The sequence below is a fragment of the Phalacrocorax aristotelis genome, chromosome 8, assembly GCF_949628215.1.
Source record: "Phalacrocorax aristotelis chromosome 8, bGulAri2.1, whole genome shotgun sequence".
In the NCBI taxonomy this organism is placed as follows: domain Eukaryota; kingdom Metazoa; phylum Chordata; class Aves; order Suliformes; family Phalacrocoracidae; genus Phalacrocorax; species Phalacrocorax aristotelis.
The window spans coordinates 45,990,443-46,008,971 of NC_134283.1; the positions used below are offsets into that span (position 1 = coordinate 45,990,443).

Below are 18,529 nucleotides of genomic sequence, written 5' to 3' on the forward strand. Positions count from 1 at the left end.
AAAAAGCGCACTGCTTCCAAACAATTTTGTTGCTAAATTATCTGGATTTCTTATGAAGAGTTCCTTATTACAAAGGAGCTAAAGAAAGGAAACACTTTTTTTTAATAGTGGCTTTTTTAAGCAGCTTTTTGCTCACATTACCTGAAATTCAAAGAAGCCAGTTTTCAGAGCTTCCTTGAACATCATCTTCTCATAATTTTGGTCTGTCTTCATTATGCCTGCACTCATTTCACTAGGGAGGGAAGGGAAGCGAAGTGAAAACATCAATATTGCACAGTCTACCCCACATAATGGCAACACTGTGTAAAATAACACTATCAATGCCACCAGTGCAGCACAATCACGTAATCTGTTCTGTAATGTGGGTTTTTTTATGGAATTAATTTGTAGAAAAAAAAACAAACCTACAGAGATGCTCCTTGCAGGAAGAAAAAATGGACCAAACTGTATTATTAGCCTTTGTACAGTACCTGGCGAAGACTCTGTCGTTGAAGGTGTTGGCAGGACCGCTTCTTAGACTGTCTCTGTTTGCAATCATCTCCTTTACCCACTCCACCCACGTGTAGAGACGAAGAATACCAGCATCCGCCATGGCTTCCACAAAGTTGGCATCTTCAACAGTGTCTCCAGCATCAGCCAAGGCTAATCGCATGCCTGAAAGAAACTGGATCAGCTAACATGGCTGGCATGCAATTAGCGGGTAGATACAGATGCAGGAGGCATGGGACTCAAAATTAATTACAACTAACTTTTCATTACGAGTTGATAAAATGTAAAGTGCATTTACAAACTGCCGGGCCAGCTAGAGAGAGATATCTCAAAGGACGCACTTTGCCCAGAAGAGGTACCCTGCCCTCCCTAGGAAGGAAACCAGAGAGACACCGAGAACCAGACTAGTACAACCACTGTCCATAAAACAAGAGCATGCAAGAAGGAACAAGGGCACACATGTATACACACGGTGTGCATCAACACGAAGCGTCCTATGTTTTGATCTCTTAAGTGAATGTGGAAGAATGAAACAGGCACCCTCTAAGAGGTCTCAACACCAGAAACAGGCATTGTGCTAACACATCCCAGTTTCCTAAAGAGTTCGGCTTTTCAAACAGGAACAGGTGGTAAACGGTAGATTGATTGCAATTCATTACTCCAATAAACCCACTGCTCCTTTGAGAGTCACTAATTTTAGTCATTTTGGCATAACTGAAAACCAGATACAGGTCAGAACATACCATCTGCAGAAAACTTGTCAACAGCTTGAGTTAGGGTAAGAAAGTTGCCTGTAGATTTAGACATCTAAAAGAAATAGAAGAGTCTTTGTTTTCTCACACATCCATTTTGTTGTTGGATAAGCAAGACAGATGCAACAAGGGTTTGGGCAAACTATTGAGAAAGTATTTTCTCATGAATCATAGCAAAAGCAGTTTGGTACATCTGAACTAGGTCTCGCAGTGAGAGCAGACTAAACTCTGCAAGCACTCACTTAACCCCTGAATGTTGAGCTTGTCTTGAGACTCGCACAAGTAGTTACTGCGAAGGTCCATATACACCACAGCTGCAGGGAAATGGCAGCTGCTCTCTGCATCACTCAGGTTCCACCCCAGACTTCGTCAGGCTTTAAAAAAATGGGACAAACTAGTACCAAAATTTAATTCTAGAAGCTACCTAAATTAAACTTAAATACTGCTTCAAAATTGGCATTCTCAGCCCATCCTGCACTGAGTTTTCAAGAAGGACTCTGGTGGGGTCTTTTGCTTCATATCGGGCAGCCTCCAAGGCCCAGTTCCTAGGCTCAGGTACTTTTAAATTCAATTAAAGTTGATTTCAGAACTTGCATACATTAGCAAGTCATTAGCACAAACTTTTTCCTCTCACTGCACCTACTCCAATGCTTAACAAAGCTAAAATTTAGTCAAAAAATATCCTTCTACATTCTATATTACCTTAACAGAAATGCACTGAAATTTGAACTAAACTGGTGAAGCTATACAACAGCTAACTTAAGAAAAGCATTAGACAGAATTGGAGGAAAGGCAGGTCTTTACCTCTGATGAATGACGACCTGGAAGGCACCAATGAGGAACTGGAATGTTCACTGTTTCCTCCTCTTAAATTCTAAGAAGGATTTTTCCAGTCTGGCTGGCAAGAGTCTATTTTGACAACCACAAAAGCCATCTCATACATGAAACCTCACTATACCTTTTCAGAATTGAGAAGAAGGTGTCCATTTGCTCTCACAGCTACCGGCCATTTCTCTCTGATTGAAGACAAGACACAAAGCATTTGGTAAAGTAAATATGTTTTCTCTTAAAAAAAAAAAAAAAGACCAAACATTTCACGTTCCAGATTGGAATGCGCACCTTAAGTGGAATCTCCAAAAAAATACCTAGGGTGTGCCTAAAAAAAATTAAGGAGTGTCTTTGAAGATGGGAAGAACTCCAGTATAAGGGTTAGGGATTATCATTGCTGCAATGCAAGGCAGGGAGCATTGCACCTACAATTGCACTTCATTTACCCACCTCCTCCTATTCTGTGACATTTAATTTAAAGGCCAGTGATAGGCATTGCCCGACGGCACTTGGCAGAGCTAAGTCCCACAGACCTCTGCCAACGGAGGAAGCAGGTATCGAATTCTCCATGACCATCTCTACTATACATGAGAAAACAGCTTTTCCTGTACACAGTTTTATACAACTCGAAAGCAGAGGTTCAAGGGAACGCAAACACAGTATCTTAAGGCACAGAACTACATCTTTCTAAAAGCACCATGCGACCAAAGATTCTCAACCCCTACTACATACTCTACGGGAATATGTATATACTGTTTTAATGATCCTCAAGAAATAATTAAGAAAACTTGATGATAATACAGTTAATTACAATCCCACTGTGGGAATACAATTTCATACTGGAAAATACATAGGAGGAGATATTTACAGAAGACATTTGACTTTCATAAAGCAGGCCAATGAAAGATAAGGTTAAAATTCATTCTTCACTTTTACGCATTTGCTGTCTCACATGACGACCTAACTGAGCATTTCATGCCTCCATAGACAGCTAAAACAAATTGAAAACAGCAAACACCATAATTCCAACATCGGCTGCATTTGGGTTTAGCTCTAGATACTGCTACTTAGTATCGTCTCCAGTCCCAAAGGAGGAAAAAACCCTGAAGACACACCAATGCTGTTTCAATGTTTTCACACATATCTTCTTAAAGAAGTACCAAGCCAACGGTACTGTTTCGTTAGGACATATAAATCCTTAGGTTTTCTCTAGAGCTGACTGAAACTGCTGAGGCGATTATCCTATATGCTAGAATTCCAGTGTTTAGAGCGAACAGGATTTCAGCAAGTTAACTAGACGTCATAGTATGCAGTCAGATTTCAGATCAGCTTTAAACAATGTTTTAGAATTGTAATAAACTTGCATCTTAAAACCTTTAAAGGATTCTAGGAAAAACAGGGGAAATAATGGTAAAATGCCTTCAATGTCAATAACTTCTGTAACAAAGCTGCAGGATGAAAGAATACATTTTCAACCTAATTCTGAATGTTGTACAGTCCAAAAAGGCCATTAGCAATTAGCATTAGCAGAACTACAACTCTCCAGCTTTATCTCCTGCACACCTGTTTTGCATTATCACTAAACTTACCTTTGATCTGACCACATAGCCACATGATTATAGAGGTAGTACGACAGATGATTTGGAACAAGATCTTTGCCAGAAACTCTGAGATCCACAGGATACCAAAATTCAAACTCCTCCTTTAGCTTGTCCAACTTTTCTTTTGGAATCTCTGTGTTAGGAAGTGGAGCTTCCTTGAAGAAGATGTAATCCCAGACTTCCTTGCTCATTTGATGTGCCCTGCACAGAATTAGTCCCATACTGAGATGGCAGTAAAAGTTCCTTACACTCCACAGCATTTTTAATAAGACCGCTTAAAACTGTTGATTCATTCTTACAACAAACTCCAGCTGGTAAGCAGAGCAAACACGGACAAAGAGTATACGGGTACTTCGTCTGAGATCAGATGAGTGAGTTCAACATCAGAAGCAAAACCAGAACTCAGAACTGCTCAAGCCATGCCCTGCTTGAAACGCCTTTGATATTTCCCAGTAAAGCACGAGGATTCCCATAAAGAAAAATTAATTAATAATTAAAGCATAATCTTGAATGTCCTGGAAACCTCATTATTTATTTTCCAAATGCCACCACCCCCAGCACCACTCGTGACCTTAACTGAATACTGAAAACCTATTACTAGTACCTGAATTTCCCTGCCCTCCCTTGCACTGGGTCATATACCCCTTCCTTCTGGCTCCCATGGAAGTAAAAGAGCAGGAGTACAAGAGAACTGCTGTACAATTCAAGGTCACCTCCTACATGGAAAAATTAGTGGTCTTTCCCCACTTTGAATGGAATTAATCCATTTAAAATGAACACTTACTATAAGACACATTTCACCAATTACTAGAGGTTGAATCCACAATTTTGAATGGAAACACTGATGAGATGCACCTTAGACCCACAGTTCTGCAGCCACTGGCCTGCATTAAAAAAAACACCAAACCTTCTTGCTTCTACACAGACTTTTATTCCTAGCTGCTTAGAATTCCTCTGGAGTCCCCCACATACTACCTGCACACATTTCAAATTAAATAATTTCAAATCAAAGTTTAATATTTGTTAACATCTACTAAGGTGCTTTGGCCTGTATTATGCAGAGAGGAGAAGCATTCTGGATCCGAAGTACCTCCAGTACATATTAAACAGCTAGTTCAAACAACAGTCGATACCACCAGTGTAAGGCCTTACACGCACCCGTTTGCTGGTTTAGAGCTGGTAGTTATCGTTCTTTAAATTACTGTTGTGCACTGTGACTTAGCTTCTACGTTTGGTGCCAAAGATCCCTGTAACTGAATGGTGACTGACATAATGTGCCATAAATGCCCTTTTACTTTACCCCACAGAGTAAGCCTTAGTAGAAGGTGTTTGCTAATGCTATAAAATGTTACCTACTCGCCTAAGAGTACACTCTAATTGTATATACCTAATTACATCAAATCCATAAATCAGTGCTCAGAATGCTCACTTCAAAGTTTGTTTCCATACATGACTAGGATGTAGGTAGCCTCTCTGTAATTAGAGGGGCTTGAGCCAGAACTAAAACCTTGCCAAGTCTCTCAGAACTATTTCTGTTTGTAAGAATCTTCACTTTGGAAATGGTTTTCGGATTAGTCATAGCATTGAATAAGGTATGTTCAAGATCCAATGTGTTAACGACTCCAGAAAATAGTTCATAAAACATGCAGAATTAGAGCATAAGATTCAAGGCAAGATTGGAAGTGGTTTTTTCAATTCCAGGTGAGCTGTACTACCTCAGCTTTCCGATCTCTGTCACTGAAAGCTCACAACCACCCCAACCACGAGGTCACAGAGCAATCCTGGGAGGTGTTTCGGTACAAATGCCTTCTCCCTCTTACTTTGAAGGTTTCCACACACGAGTTGTGGATAAAAGGTGATTCTAAGCTTCTAAGAGAGTTACCAACTTTTAATACAGTGACAAAAACTAAGTGCTAATCTTGTCACTTTGTACACTGAAGCATACAAATTTTTATAGTTGCAAAGCAGTCTCAATAAGCAGAGACACTTCAGCAGCCACTGGGAACAATCAAAAACACCTGGCAAGGACCATTTCAAGGCAAGTCAGACAAGCATTAAAAAAGGTGATTTACTCTGCATACGGTTCTGCTTTCAGGGACACCCCTCCTCTCTCCCTCTGGCCACCATACTCCTTTCGCTTTCCTTATTTCCCTTCTGCGGATTTGCGGTAAATTAGCTAAGTTTTAATAATGATTCTTTTTAAACACAAAAGCAAAGAATCTGCCTGCTTGGCAAGCCTCTACCAAGAACAATTCAGGAGATAAGCACACTAAATTAAACAAGAAAACGTAACAATTCACTCTCCTTACCTAATGCCTAGAGGAGATTCTCCTTGGCCCCTCAGGTTACCTCCCTGTAACAGATGAGCCACTGTGTAATAGGCCATGTAGATAGTTGAGTCGGAGAGAGACTCTATCAGCCACTGCTCATCCCAAGGTAACCGGGTACCTCAAAGAGATGGAAGCCAGGTATCAGATACAGTCAGCATCATCCCTACTAACAAGCATGATGCTCAAGCACACAAAAGCGTTTTATGACTTTCAGTGCAACATAGATGTATACACACACACAAATATATGCAAGTACTCACGCTTATGATTTTAAGAATCCTTTTTATTAAAATTCAACTTGTGCATTTGAAAATTTTATTAAGAAAATAGTTGCTGTTTTTGTAGTCAGCTTCTTGACACAACTGTCAAACAAATTTCAGTTCATGATCGTTTGCTATGTATTATAATGCAGTTATAACAGTTGTCCCATGTCACAGGCTACAAAAGATGAAGGCTAGTCAGAATTTAAGGACACCCAAGAAATGGTATTAGGTCCTTCTTCTGAGGTCCCTTCCAAATCAGTGGCCCAGGCAAAAAGCTAGAGATGCCGCACAGAATCACTGTAGTAATGCAAAAATAACATCACCCCTGGCCACATGGGTTTTCAAGAAAGTGTGCCTTCTCTGGGATGCTGGGTCAAGATGTAAGCTGGACAAGTCTGTTCTACACTTGCCTACACCATTTTGGATTCTAGATAGCCCTTAAGCCTTCCAAATGAAGCGACGAGTACCACCCTCATGAAGCACTGAATGAGAAAAGGAGTGTTTTGCCTACCTAAGCCGTATGTCCTAGAGCAGGCATGCTCTTGTAGCCAACCTAAAGTAGCTTCAAAATTTCTCCTAGTCTCTTCACAAAACCTGTAACAAATAAGCTATTATTAATTACTCCTCTCAGCCCTCTCAGATCACCACCAGCGGCAGCAAACGATCACTCCCCTTTACATCTGCTTTTATAACTTACGTCTCTAGGTGTTTCAAGCACTCTGATGCCTGTTTCTTCCAGCTCACTTCACCATAATCTAAATACCTACAGTCAGGAAAAGGTTATTGTAATAAAGCAATCCACAAGCAGGATATAATTTGACGGTACCTTTATAACTACAGCTTTGCTTCACTTACCACTGGTCACAAAGGGCCACGACACATTCATCAGCAGACCTCGATATAACTTGTTTCTCAGGTTCCATATAAATCATGGCTTCATCCTAAGAGTTGAAAGGGCAATAAAAGCTAAGATCTTAGCTCAGATCTTCGCTTTTATTGCCCTTTCGGCTCTTAGGATGTTGCAAAGTTTTGTGAATCCTCACATCTTTCTAAAAAGCATCCTCTCCATTCTTATCTGTTTTGCAGCATTTATTGCACGGCTTTCACCACCACCCAGGCTCTCCCTGTGCCCCAGAATTCACCCGGGGGACAGACGGAAGGGGGAAATGTAAAGAAACCTACAATGATGAGCTTTAATTCTACCTTCACAAACCACGTATTCTGATGCAGGATGAAGTGTTATTTCTAATCTGAACATAACAATGCTGCAACAACAAGGGAATATTGACTAAATAACTGAAGCCTCTCCCACCTCCAGTCTGCATCAGGAAAATCTTATTAGAGAGATGACACGATCACTGTTCATTTACTAGTCTTCCTTATCTGCATTATGAACCCCAGAAATGTGGTGTTTGCATGTCACAGATATCCTTTACTGGCAGCCTTGAAAAAAAGACTGACAAGTCAGATCTTACACTTTCAGTATCTTCCCAACTATATCAAAGATTAAATCAGACCACGAAAATACCTCCTAGGCAAGGTGATGGGATGAAGCAGGCAATAAGAGGTCACTAATTAAAGTTATTCATCCCATTTAGTTCAAGAACACAAGGTCCTTTAACAGTATTTCATACTCTGTAGCTATGCACAGCACCACTAAGAGGACTGCAGAACCGAGACAGAGAGGTTTCTTCAGCAACTCGGCTACTGTGAAAAAGACAAAATGGATGATTTAAGATGCTGTGTGCGTACTACCACATACATTATCCACCATCATCTTCTGAATAAGTTTCTTGACATCTTGAACTTTTTGTCCTTTGAATCCATCTACCAGCATTACCTGTAAAAGATGGGTCACAGGTGTTGATTTTTTTTTTAATGAACAAGAAATAGGTGCAAGAGATCAATAATGAAGTAGCAGTTACTGCCATCTTAGACATACAAAAAATAGGAATACAGTTGGGGTTTTTTTCGTTAAACAGCCATCTTTACCAAAAATGAGTTTGTATACATGTCAGCATGCACACAGGCAATTGGACACAGCTAGTCAGAAATAAAAATTGTTGCCAGCTTACAAGAAAACAGCTGAGGAATACATCATAGTAAGCCATTACACAAGTAAAGACAGGAGATAAGAAAAAAAAAAAAAACACAAAACCACCCACAACACACACCAGCACATTGCTCTATTGCTCTCCTCGTATCAGCTTCCAAATCAATACTTGTAACAAAACTGATCAACTCCCCAGAACGTGATCACTTGCTAGGAAACAAGACGTTAAGCCTCAGTCTGCAGCCCTACATTCCTTCATTCTCTTTCTTCAGTTCTACATAATTCCTCCAACTGCAGAACTTGACTGCAGAAAAAGGCTAAATGAGAAGTGGTCTGAGGAAAACAGCAAAAAAAAAATCTCTTTCTTGCAGTATTTTTTTTATTTATTCTCGATCTTTACCAACTTTTTTTACTCCTAATCAAACTCAGCAAGAAAACACTTATCAAAATCTTTTATTACTTACTCCCTCATAAAACCCTTTCAGGTACACTCTCTCCTTGGCCTCAGCAAGTTTCTCTCTGTCATTCTGGCTCTGGATTTTGAGCTCATCACAGACTGATGGAGCACAAAGGTTGCCATAGCCTGGGATTTCAATGATGGGCACCTGAAAAGTAACAAAACAGTGTCAGATATTCTGTTCAAATTACCTCAGTGTCTTAAAATCTCCACAGAGATTTGCTTCCCAGATTTCACAAGCTTCACTAGAAGTGATGCACTGAACGAAACAGACACAAGTATATTTTGCTTGGCCTGCAGTCCCTAGGCTGACGTGGGAGGCTGAACCAGAGGTTATGAAGGGGAAAAAAGGCAGTCATTACTAGTTACCTGAAAGCACGCTGCGTGACACCTTGGCCAAGGGCAGTATTAACCAAAAAACCCTAACGGCAGCAGAAGCAGGGGCTAGGGCTATGTCAGACTTCTACTGTACTGTGTTACTCTGCATGTAAATTTGCAGCATCTATTACTAATCAAGGTACTTAGGAATTACAATGTATTAGTGCAATTCCACTCATCAAATCAAAACTTCCCAGCAGTCCCCAGTGTGACTCCTGATCTATTCCTACAAGCCATAACCCAGTTGAATCGCCTGACGTGACACCAGTACTGAGCTGTGCCAGTACTGAAGCTAGCGTGCGGAAGCGACGGTAATGTGGAATATTGGGATGGCTTTACCTGTAACCCGTGTTTTCTGATGAAAACATGCATGAGTCTGCATTAATAGTAAGGGACTTCAGCTCTTTGCATAGAACAGATACAATAATAATCTGGCCATTAAGGCTCTCAGTTTTAACCAACCAACAGGTTATCAGTATAACGATGCAATCCATTCTCCAAAACAGTAATTCCCACAAAAATTAATACTTCTCTTTACTCTGAAGTATAGCATAGAATAACAAACCCTGGTTGCAACCTTTAACAGACCAAATACTACAACTATAGAAAAACATGAAAACTTTAAACTTTTAATTTCTTTCAGCTGAGGAGGATTTTAAATAGAAATTCTGGGGAAAGCAGGCACAGTTCTTGGCACATTTCTCAGTGAATACAAAGTAATGTGTACTGCAGACGGACACACTTGGGTGCACTTACCGGTTCAAACGGCAGGACCATTTCATCCTTGATGCCATACTTCACCCTCAAAGCCTTTGGAAGTTAGAAATAAAAAAAAAATGCAATATGGTTAGAAGAAAAATCTTCCAGATTTAAAGGGTTTTATCCATTCATAGGGTCTTTCTCAAACATAACATTTTATTATAAAGCACACAAAACCACTTCCCTGCTTTCTCACTATTTCTCACACCTGCGTTTAATGCCTGTCTCATTTCCAGGTGATTCTTTGTCATAATTGTCTACATTTTTAAGAGGGGAAAAAATACTATCACTCTGTCCTGAAAACAAGTAGGACAAAAATTCAATAGCCAGGGATAGCTGTTCAGACACTGATGTACTCTTGAAGCTGTAATAGCAACAACTACTTTAAGTCTCATTTGAAATTCAAACAGGGCTCTTAATCTCATCTCTGGAAGTCATTTCCACAACAGGAATTTATTTCAATTTCACTGGTACTCTTCTATACCTTAACACATAGCACAAGCTACATGATATCGTCCAAAACTCTTCTTGAAGCCTGAGAATAAACATCTGTCCCAGCCCAGCTGGTTTTAACTTCAATTATTTTTAACTAGTTTGATTTCAAGTTAGAGATAGCAAAACTCCAGTTAAAGGGAGTTTCATTTTACCCACTGGATATCCACTTTTGACCCTCCACTCTATGGAAAGGAAACTGTTAACTGAATCGCTTCGGTTTCTGACTGACCTGTTTTTTTTTCAAATCTCTCAGGGCTGCAATGTCATCTGGAGAGTCAGAGGGAACACTTGTCACCACTCCAGTTCCTTGACAAAGGAAGAGATACAACAGATAAAAAGATTAATCAACATGTACCAAATGCACAGTGTGCATCAAACAGGCTTTGGAAAGATGCTGCTCTAAAGTTACCTTTATCTTCCTTGATCGTGAGCATGGGAAGAGCATATATAACTTTATAGGTGGTGAGAGGTGCAGAAAGTGCAGCGCCAAGAATCTCCTATGCAGGACAAAGGAACATCATCATAATAAAGAGCACTTTTTTAGCCTAGCTGAGTAAGCTCTCCTGGCTGATATTCCTTAAATTTGCTGGCATTCCTTACATCACAAATAAATTAGTCTTTTAGAGAGAGAGAGAGAGAGAGAAAGAGAGAGAGAGAGAAGGAGGAAGTACATATGAAAAGCATGTGTGTACCATCTGAGATAGTATATGGACTATTTACTGGCAGAGAAGTCAAATACCAGATGATATAGACAAAGTAATTCAGAGAAAGCAGAACTACGGAAAGTGTAAAGTTGGAAGAACAGTAGGAGAAAAGGTTGCCTCCACATATCTGAAGCGCATCAGCATCAAGACAGGACTGAACTGGGAAGCCCGTGTCCAAAGCTACGTTAAACAAAGGCAGGAAAAGCTTATTGTCAAGACCGTTTATGTACTGACGGGAGGCAGTCTAGATGCTGCAGTTGTCTTCTACTGCTCTAATTCGCTTGAATCCACATCATGTCTACTAACAAAGAAAAAACCCTGTATTTTCTACTTCATCCTTCAAATCAGGATCAAGAAAGACAGCGACAAATTTTAGTGAACAGAGATCGAGTGATGTAAACAGCATGAAGGTACTTTGTATTGGGATGAACAAATGCCACTAGCTACACCTATTCAAAGCACAGAAGTTAAGGACAGTAAACATCAAAACCAGTAACATTCAGCTACCAAACTATGAAAGTTTCATTCACAAAGACGTGTTGGAAATTTTAGCATCAACAAAAAGCCTTTTTCACATAACCCTTTCTAGCTGTTACTTTTTCCGTCCCTTTCCATTCCTTGTAGAGACGTCATCACTCTTCCCAGCGTGCAGAGAAGTGCTACTTAAAACCCTTCATTCATCAAGCAACGCTAAGGCAACAGTAATGCGTTTGTCCACAGGGAAGTGCATCAGGTTAGTCTCCCAGAAGCAGTGGTAGTTTGGCTGCCAAGGAAGCTGTCTTCCTCTTGCTTTCCCAGTCACTAAACATTCCTATTTTTTTTAACAGTTCCTATGTTTTCTTTGTAAGCATAATTCTACCACCACCTTTGTAAGCACAAGCTTCACAAGAATAGGTAAGCATGACCTGCAAGATGCTTACTTCTCCCATCAGCTCCTTGACAACAGGTACGACTCCGTTATCTTTTGTAAAGCCCTGGTAGGACATGTTCCTGGCAGCTCTCTGGGTACAGATGAAAATGTCCCCATTCATAGTTTCAAAGCCGATGTACTTCATATCTGGGCGAACCCAGCAGTTAGTCTGTCCAAACATAGTCTCTGGTCTGAGCGTAGCAGCCACCAAGAAGATATTTTTTCCTCTTAGGCCACTGTTGGGGGGAAAAAGCATTTTGTAAGTCACCAAAATGAGAACATTCAGGGCAATACAGAACATGGTTTTAAGCTACTATGAACTTTTAAGTAACATTTCCTAAGGGATCAAAGTGAGTCTTTAAGCTCTTTGTGGTTTTTTTTTCTTTTCTTTTCTTTTTTTTAACTCAAATTTGAGTTCCACAGACCAGTGAATGTAGCAGCTCAAAACAGAGGCCACGACTTTGAAGTGACAGAAATAACAGGGTGAAATTATATTCTGAATTAGGCAGAACAGGCTGCCTAATTTCATGGTCACTTCTGGCCAGAGATAGAACCTATTTGCCATTTCGAATTCAAGACCTACCTTAATTTTGCGGGATATGGATCTAACACCTTCATTTTTATTAGTGTATATTCTTGAGGCCCGACACCCTACAATTCACATAATGCAGCAATCAATATATGACATTGACTCAAACAGCAAAGAAAATAAATCCTGTTCTGTAGTAACGTAACCTAAACACTATTTAAGGCACTGATGGTTTCTTCAAAGTAAATCATATTTCCATTAATACAAATGCCGTTTGCTAAAATGCAGACTGGAGAAAGAGGTTATACTTTATGCCTCCATCCAAAAATTCACTCATCACAGCCCCTATCTCAGAAACATATAAGTTAATAACAGCTTATTTGTTTTGTTTCAACAGATAGATAATGATACAATATAGTGATGCTGCTGGCACAAATTGCCAAATAATCACAGAAAACAGCTAGAATGGAAAAAACTATCCATAGTTCAAGACAAATACGCTCAGCAGAGGAGTTCAATCAATTATCTCATGTACTGACAACTGAGAACTGATAACTCTGTATGTAAAAAATACATTTCGCTCCAAGATACAATTTATTTTTCCATTCAGTATTTAAGATCATAAGCAATGCACAAAAATGTCACTTAAAAACATTACCTCTCCTGTTTGCCTGTCATGATCCATGCAAGGCTGTCCGTCTTTTGGAGAATAAATTGTGTATCTAGAAAAAGGTGTAGTTTCATTTAGTAGCAAATGCAATAATGCGTATACCAAGGCGGGGCGAGGAGAGATATTTATGGAAAAGAGACCTCTGAATGGTATTTTCAAGTTTTGTGTTAAATCTGTTTCCACCAGTTTCAACGTTCAGTTTTTCCAAGAGCTTTCCCTACTGTCCCTATTTTGCTTTGAGTTGTTACCCATGGAAAAACTGAAACAGGATCACACTCGCACACACTTTGCTAGCACAATCAATACACTACTGCGTCTAGCAGAGCATTTGAAATGAAAGGATTTTCGTTTTACATGAGTTATAAGCATGTTCTAGAGATGTGTCACAGGGCTCCATCTTTGGTAAAGCTGAGCTTATCCACATTCACAATAAACTCGGAGTTGAGTGGTAGGCTTACCGTTTCCCAAACTTGATCTTATTTCTTTCCTTTAAGGTAAGAAATTGCCATCGTACAAAGGAATCGTAATAAGGATTAACATCTGTAGTAATGAAAGAACGCCTCCAATCCACCTGGAAATGCAGAAGAGTCTCCAGTCAGTAAACACAGTAAAGAAATTCAAGGAACCTCACAACAGGAAAACTATCATTTTAAAAATAAAAAGAAGTTTCTCTCTAAAAAGTTAATGCAAGTACATATCACACAGAGGGCACACACTTAAAAACATAACTATGCCGTCTGTATGTGCATGGTCTTTCAGAGCTGAGATGTCAAAGACCCTGTCTGCTGACTGTGAGTTTTAGAGATTTTGTAGTAGCTTTAACCAATTGCTCCAGCTAAATTTCAGCACCACCTTCTTTCAGAGCCCCTACATGTCTTTGTTTTTAAAAACCTGTTGTCAGCAGGACAAGTATCTTTACTACCGCATCATTCCTCTTTCTAAAACTACTGTCAGTACTGACTACAGAACAGTTACCTAATACAGAAGCAAGAAGTGAAAGTCATAATTCCTTTATTCGATCCTTGTTTCCAGTTGTGGTCATTGCACAGAACATAAGCTCTAAATAAGAAAGCCCTTAATTATCACCCAAGACTATTAAAAGGTTAAATGAATAATTCAAAAAAATACCAGAAACATTTCTAGCATAATGCTGGTATTATGCAGAAAATCTCTCAGAGGAGAAGCAGCATATTTATAAACATAATGACAACACAAGTGCAGCTGCTGGCATAACTGAATTTCAGTTCTCATACAGTTACCTTCAATCCCATGCTTTTCAGATCCTGGACAGCAAGGGGAGGGAAATAATCCAGCCAATGCTCAGCTTCAGAAAAACTAACTACTTCTTCATCAGAAAGACCCAAAGACTTCATGATTCCCCACTGGTATTTGGAAGAGCCAGTCTTGGCAGCAGCCTTACTCTGAAAGGACAACTGTGATTAGGAAAAACTGCACGGTCTTGTATTCACAAAAGCGTTATATGCTCCAGGCCATTTTTCTCTATTAATTTTATGGTTTCTGCTTCCAGATATACAAATTAATACAAATATTCTACTATCCTTTCTCTAGCACTGAAGATTAATCATTAGAGTTTCTGACCTACGCTATTTCCTAGCTTGCATTCAGCCGTACCTACATTAACACCCTCTTTCCAACTGTTCCATGCTTACATCCGACAGGTCTGCAGGACGGGTGTGCCACGAAAAACTGGCAAGAAACGACCCGTTCTCTGAGGTCCTGGTCAAACAAATGGGTGTGTTTACTGTGAAAAGTTGCAGCAGTCCTGCACTGCATCCTTGTATCAAACACCTTTTCTGCTGTTACTTTACTCGTATTACTTTTTCCACCTATTGTCCTTCAAATACCCTATGCCTCCACCCAGCAGCAACTTACTACCTGCAAGAGTAGGCAAGACCACATCTTCTGTCGATGTAGAGCAGGCAGAATCCCAAATCTAATGCTTCCAGCATACATAAACACATCTCTAGGTTTTTCCTAGACTTGATTCCTTCCCTTGCTTTGTGATATTCCCAAAACCATAAATCTTATTTAAATACCTGAGAAGCCAAAATAGTTTAGATGACTTTACTTGGCATATCTAGCCAGATTAGGCTAGATACCAATTTACAAGAGAATAATGAGAATATTAAGTATATATATCCCCTACTGCTTTGAAAGCGGGGTTATTTCCCCCAGCTTGTTTGTGAAGGGGGTGTGGCGTTGGGAACCAAACCAAAACAGCACAACCACAGAGTATTACTCTGGGTAATCTCATTTTTCTAAGGAAACTATGAAACAGTGCACCAGCTTGCCATTAAGATTTCATGCATTAAAATGCTATCTCTGGAACCATGCAACTGATGCATTTTTTCCCCAAGTCTACCTTAAAAGTACCCAGCTAACTTGGAAAAAACAATCTGAATGTTTGTGTCACAGGTTTCTCTGAGGAGTGTGAAAGAGGAAGAACCCACAACACATAGTTTGAAGCTTTGAGAGCACAGCTACCAGTCCACACAGCTTTTGTTCAGAGTTTACCTTTTTGCCTTTTGCTTTGTCTTTGATGACAATTTCTTCTTCTTTTTTAGCAGAGTTCTCTTCCTCTTCTTCCTCCTCATCAGGAAATTCAGGTGGGCAGCCATATAATTCCATTTCTCTTTTTAGCTTATCTGCACAAGCCTAAATAGAGTTATTGGCAGTCTATCAGCGCTGTTCTGTGGCAACTGCTCCAGTCATAGCCCAGGAGTGCTCTGATAACTGCAAACTGGTAACACTTTGCGTCTCACTACAACGCTTTGAACTTTTTCTGAATGTTGCATTAACTTCTAGACCTTGCAACTTCAAGAACGCCTGCCACAGCAGGAAGAGTTTTACAGCGAGGATTTTGTTGGAAATGAAAAGGCACTATAGAAAATTTTAAAGCATTTTACTTTCTAGAGGGTCATGATGTATAGTTCAAGCACAACACATCTTTACTACAAATTCAGGTTCCAAATCACATTATTTTGATGAATTTTTAATTAACATGATATTCTAGATGGACAGCAAGCAATGCTCTAAGTAGCCTTAAGTATAAGAAACATTAGAAAAAGCTCTCAGTAACTCAGACCATCTTACCTTTATAGGCATCCCAGTGCAGTGTAGACCAAATGGAAACAAGCAGTTCTTTCCCTTTAGCCTCTGATACCCAATTGCGAACTACATCAAATGGAAAAATGGACCAGATGAAACAAGAATGGCATAAAGCTATATTAGGAGCCTTCTCAAAAAATAAGCGCAATTTAAAATCAAACTACTAAAAGATAGACAAAGACAGTCAACGGCATCTAATTAAAGGAAAAGAAGGTGAAACTAAATTTTCTTATGAGGTCTGCCACTGCCTGGCTGCGTAAGTACAAGCTTTCCTAATTTTCAGGGGGCTGATTTTGACTAGAGAAAAATGACTGGAAAGAAGAGATTGATTTTGAGGAATCCTATCCGCTAGTACCTAGAACCTGTTAATACACAGGTAATAGATTGCAGGATTCACAAACAAGAGTAAGATCCCTTGTGACGTTTGCACCATTTAGCAGCTAGACAAAAGGTAAGCAGCAGCACCTCCTAAAAGTCTCGGCAAATCTGAAAGAATGAACAGAGAAAACTCCTGGAGCCTAAGTCTTCTAGAATTAAAAAAAGCAATCAGTGGCAGTTCTCTTCAATCAGCAGTATTTCCACTGAAAACATGGGAAAAAAAGGAACATTTGAATAAGTTATTACTGAATCTATAAAGTAATTAACAAGGCGTTCTGATAGCTCAGAATTTAACTACAAAATCAGCCTGTGTTCCAGAGTAGTACTTAAAGGTGTTAGCAAGGGAAAATTTTTACCTCACATTTAGATAAAGAAAACGTGTGTCCCAGGTGAAGGCGGCCATTCATGTAGGGGTAAGGAAATGTAACGAAGTACTTTCCTTTGCTGAGAAGAAATTCAGAGAATTAAAACACGTAATTAGCTTTTAAAATGGCCATCAGAAGATGCACAAGTAAAACAGTTAACTGATACGTGTTCAGTTATTAACAGCCCACAGTGACACTAAAATAATATTTTTCCTGCCAGTAACATGAGTCTTTGATTTTAAAGAACTGATATACTAACAGGTTTTATCATCTTTAAAAAATAAATTTAAAAAAGCAAAAGAAAAGCCCACACAGGACTGACATCACAGAGAAGCTTTGAAACAGATATACCATCTTCCCAAAGGTAACAAACTCTAATCCTGCTTCTGTACATTAATTACTGCAAAGGCTTAAAGACATTTATTTAATCTCCCACTGTCCGAGTTCAGGCTTTCTGGCGGCACACTGTAAATTATTACTCATTTCACAGGTATGTGGTTGCACAGTGATTTGAATATATATTATATTGTTGTAACCTGACCTCTCAAAGCAACTAAGGTGATTTCAATATCTTTAGGCCACTGTAAATTTCTGCCTCCACCTTTGCACTCTACCCCTTCTTCACACCTTGTCTTTGCCCTTCAGACACTACCGCTGAGGTATAAACACGTACAAATAAAGGCCAAACCATTTGTTTGCTTGCAAAACATTACAGTTTAAGAAGCTGACACCTGTTACCTCACTTTACTTATCATGGTGGTTTAGTTTGACTTTCCCACATTACAAATGATTAACCTCATATTGCCAAGGCCACAGCTTTTTCACCCAGAGACCTACCCAAACAACTAATGCCATTCCGCAAGGAAGCCTCCCTTACGCCATAAAGAGCATGAATCCTATTGATCCGAGAGGAATTGTGCTCCCCAGCATGCTATTTCCAGAGGTGCTGTTTTAAATGAGTTGCTGAGGGTTACTCCGGGGCAGAAATAAAACCAAGACCTAAATGGTCTTCCGCCATTCCGCAGTACGCTGCCGTCGCCCCTGAAACCCTTCCGCCCAGCAGCTCTGCTCCATCCCTTCCCCAGCGGCCGGGAATGCAGCTCACCTCATGCTGCCACCCTCACAAACCTGAGCGAGCAGCGACCAAGGCAGCTCAGAAGCTGTCCCCCATCGGTTCACACAAGCAGCACCACACCTAGCACCAGGGAACTCCGTCATGACAGCAAGGATGGAACATAACAATAAAGCTTGGCAGCTGCTCAGGCACTAGGAGCAGACTGTATCTGCCATGCGGAAAGCAAACAGAGTCCAAACGAGCGCTATGCGTGCCTGCTATTGTAGAAGAACCAAAGTGGGTGAGCCTACCAGGGGAGGTGCCTCATTTGACCTGCCATTTACAAACAGAGGAGGACTGATGGGAGATGCGGTGGTTGGAGGTT

The 18,529-nt window shown here is 40.0% G+C and overlaps 1 protein-coding gene across 2 annotated transcripts in view; it reads right to left on the reverse strand.

Annotated features, from left to right (window-relative positions):
* The window catches only part of LARS1 (leucyl-tRNA synthetase 1), a 34,122-nt gene that overhangs the window by 10,977 nt on the left and 4,616 nt on the right, over positions 1-18,529 (reverse strand). For both annotated transcript variants that reach the window (XM_075103027.1, XM_075103026.1), the window contains exons 3-24: positions 17,082-17,169; positions 16,333-16,413; positions 15,754-15,894; positions 14,478-14,639; positions 13,677-13,789; positions 13,207-13,270; positions 12,603-12,670; positions 12,030-12,255; positions 10,815-10,902; positions 10,635-10,711; positions 9,908-9,961; positions 8,781-8,921; positions 8,026-8,103; positions 7,119-7,204; positions 6,961-7,026; positions 6,775-6,857; positions 5,980-6,118; positions 3,659-3,871; positions 2,200-2,257; positions 1,233-1,296; positions 471-654; positions 142-232 (exon numbers count right to left, since the gene is read on the reverse strand). In XM_075103027.1, the coding sequence (XP_074959128.1) occupies positions 142-232; positions 471-654; positions 1,233-1,296; positions 2,200-2,257; positions 3,659-3,871; positions 5,980-6,118; positions 6,775-6,857; positions 6,961-7,026; positions 7,119-7,204; positions 8,026-8,103; positions 8,781-8,921; positions 9,908-9,961; positions 10,635-10,711; positions 10,815-10,902; positions 12,030-12,255; positions 12,603-12,670; positions 13,207-13,270; positions 13,677-13,789; positions 14,478-14,639; positions 15,754-15,894; positions 16,333-16,413; positions 17,082-17,132 (2,328 nt within the window). In that variant the 5' untranslated portion in view covers positions 17,133-17,169. The remainder of the gene's footprint in view (positions 1-141; positions 233-470; positions 655-1,232; positions 1,297-2,199; positions 2,258-3,658; positions 3,872-5,979; positions 6,119-6,774; positions 6,858-6,960; positions 7,027-7,118; positions 7,205-8,025; positions 8,104-8,780; positions 8,922-9,907; positions 9,962-10,634; positions 10,712-10,814; positions 10,903-12,029; positions 12,256-12,602; positions 12,671-13,206; positions 13,271-13,676; positions 13,790-14,477; positions 14,640-15,753; positions 15,895-16,332; positions 16,414-17,081; positions 17,170-18,529) is intronic.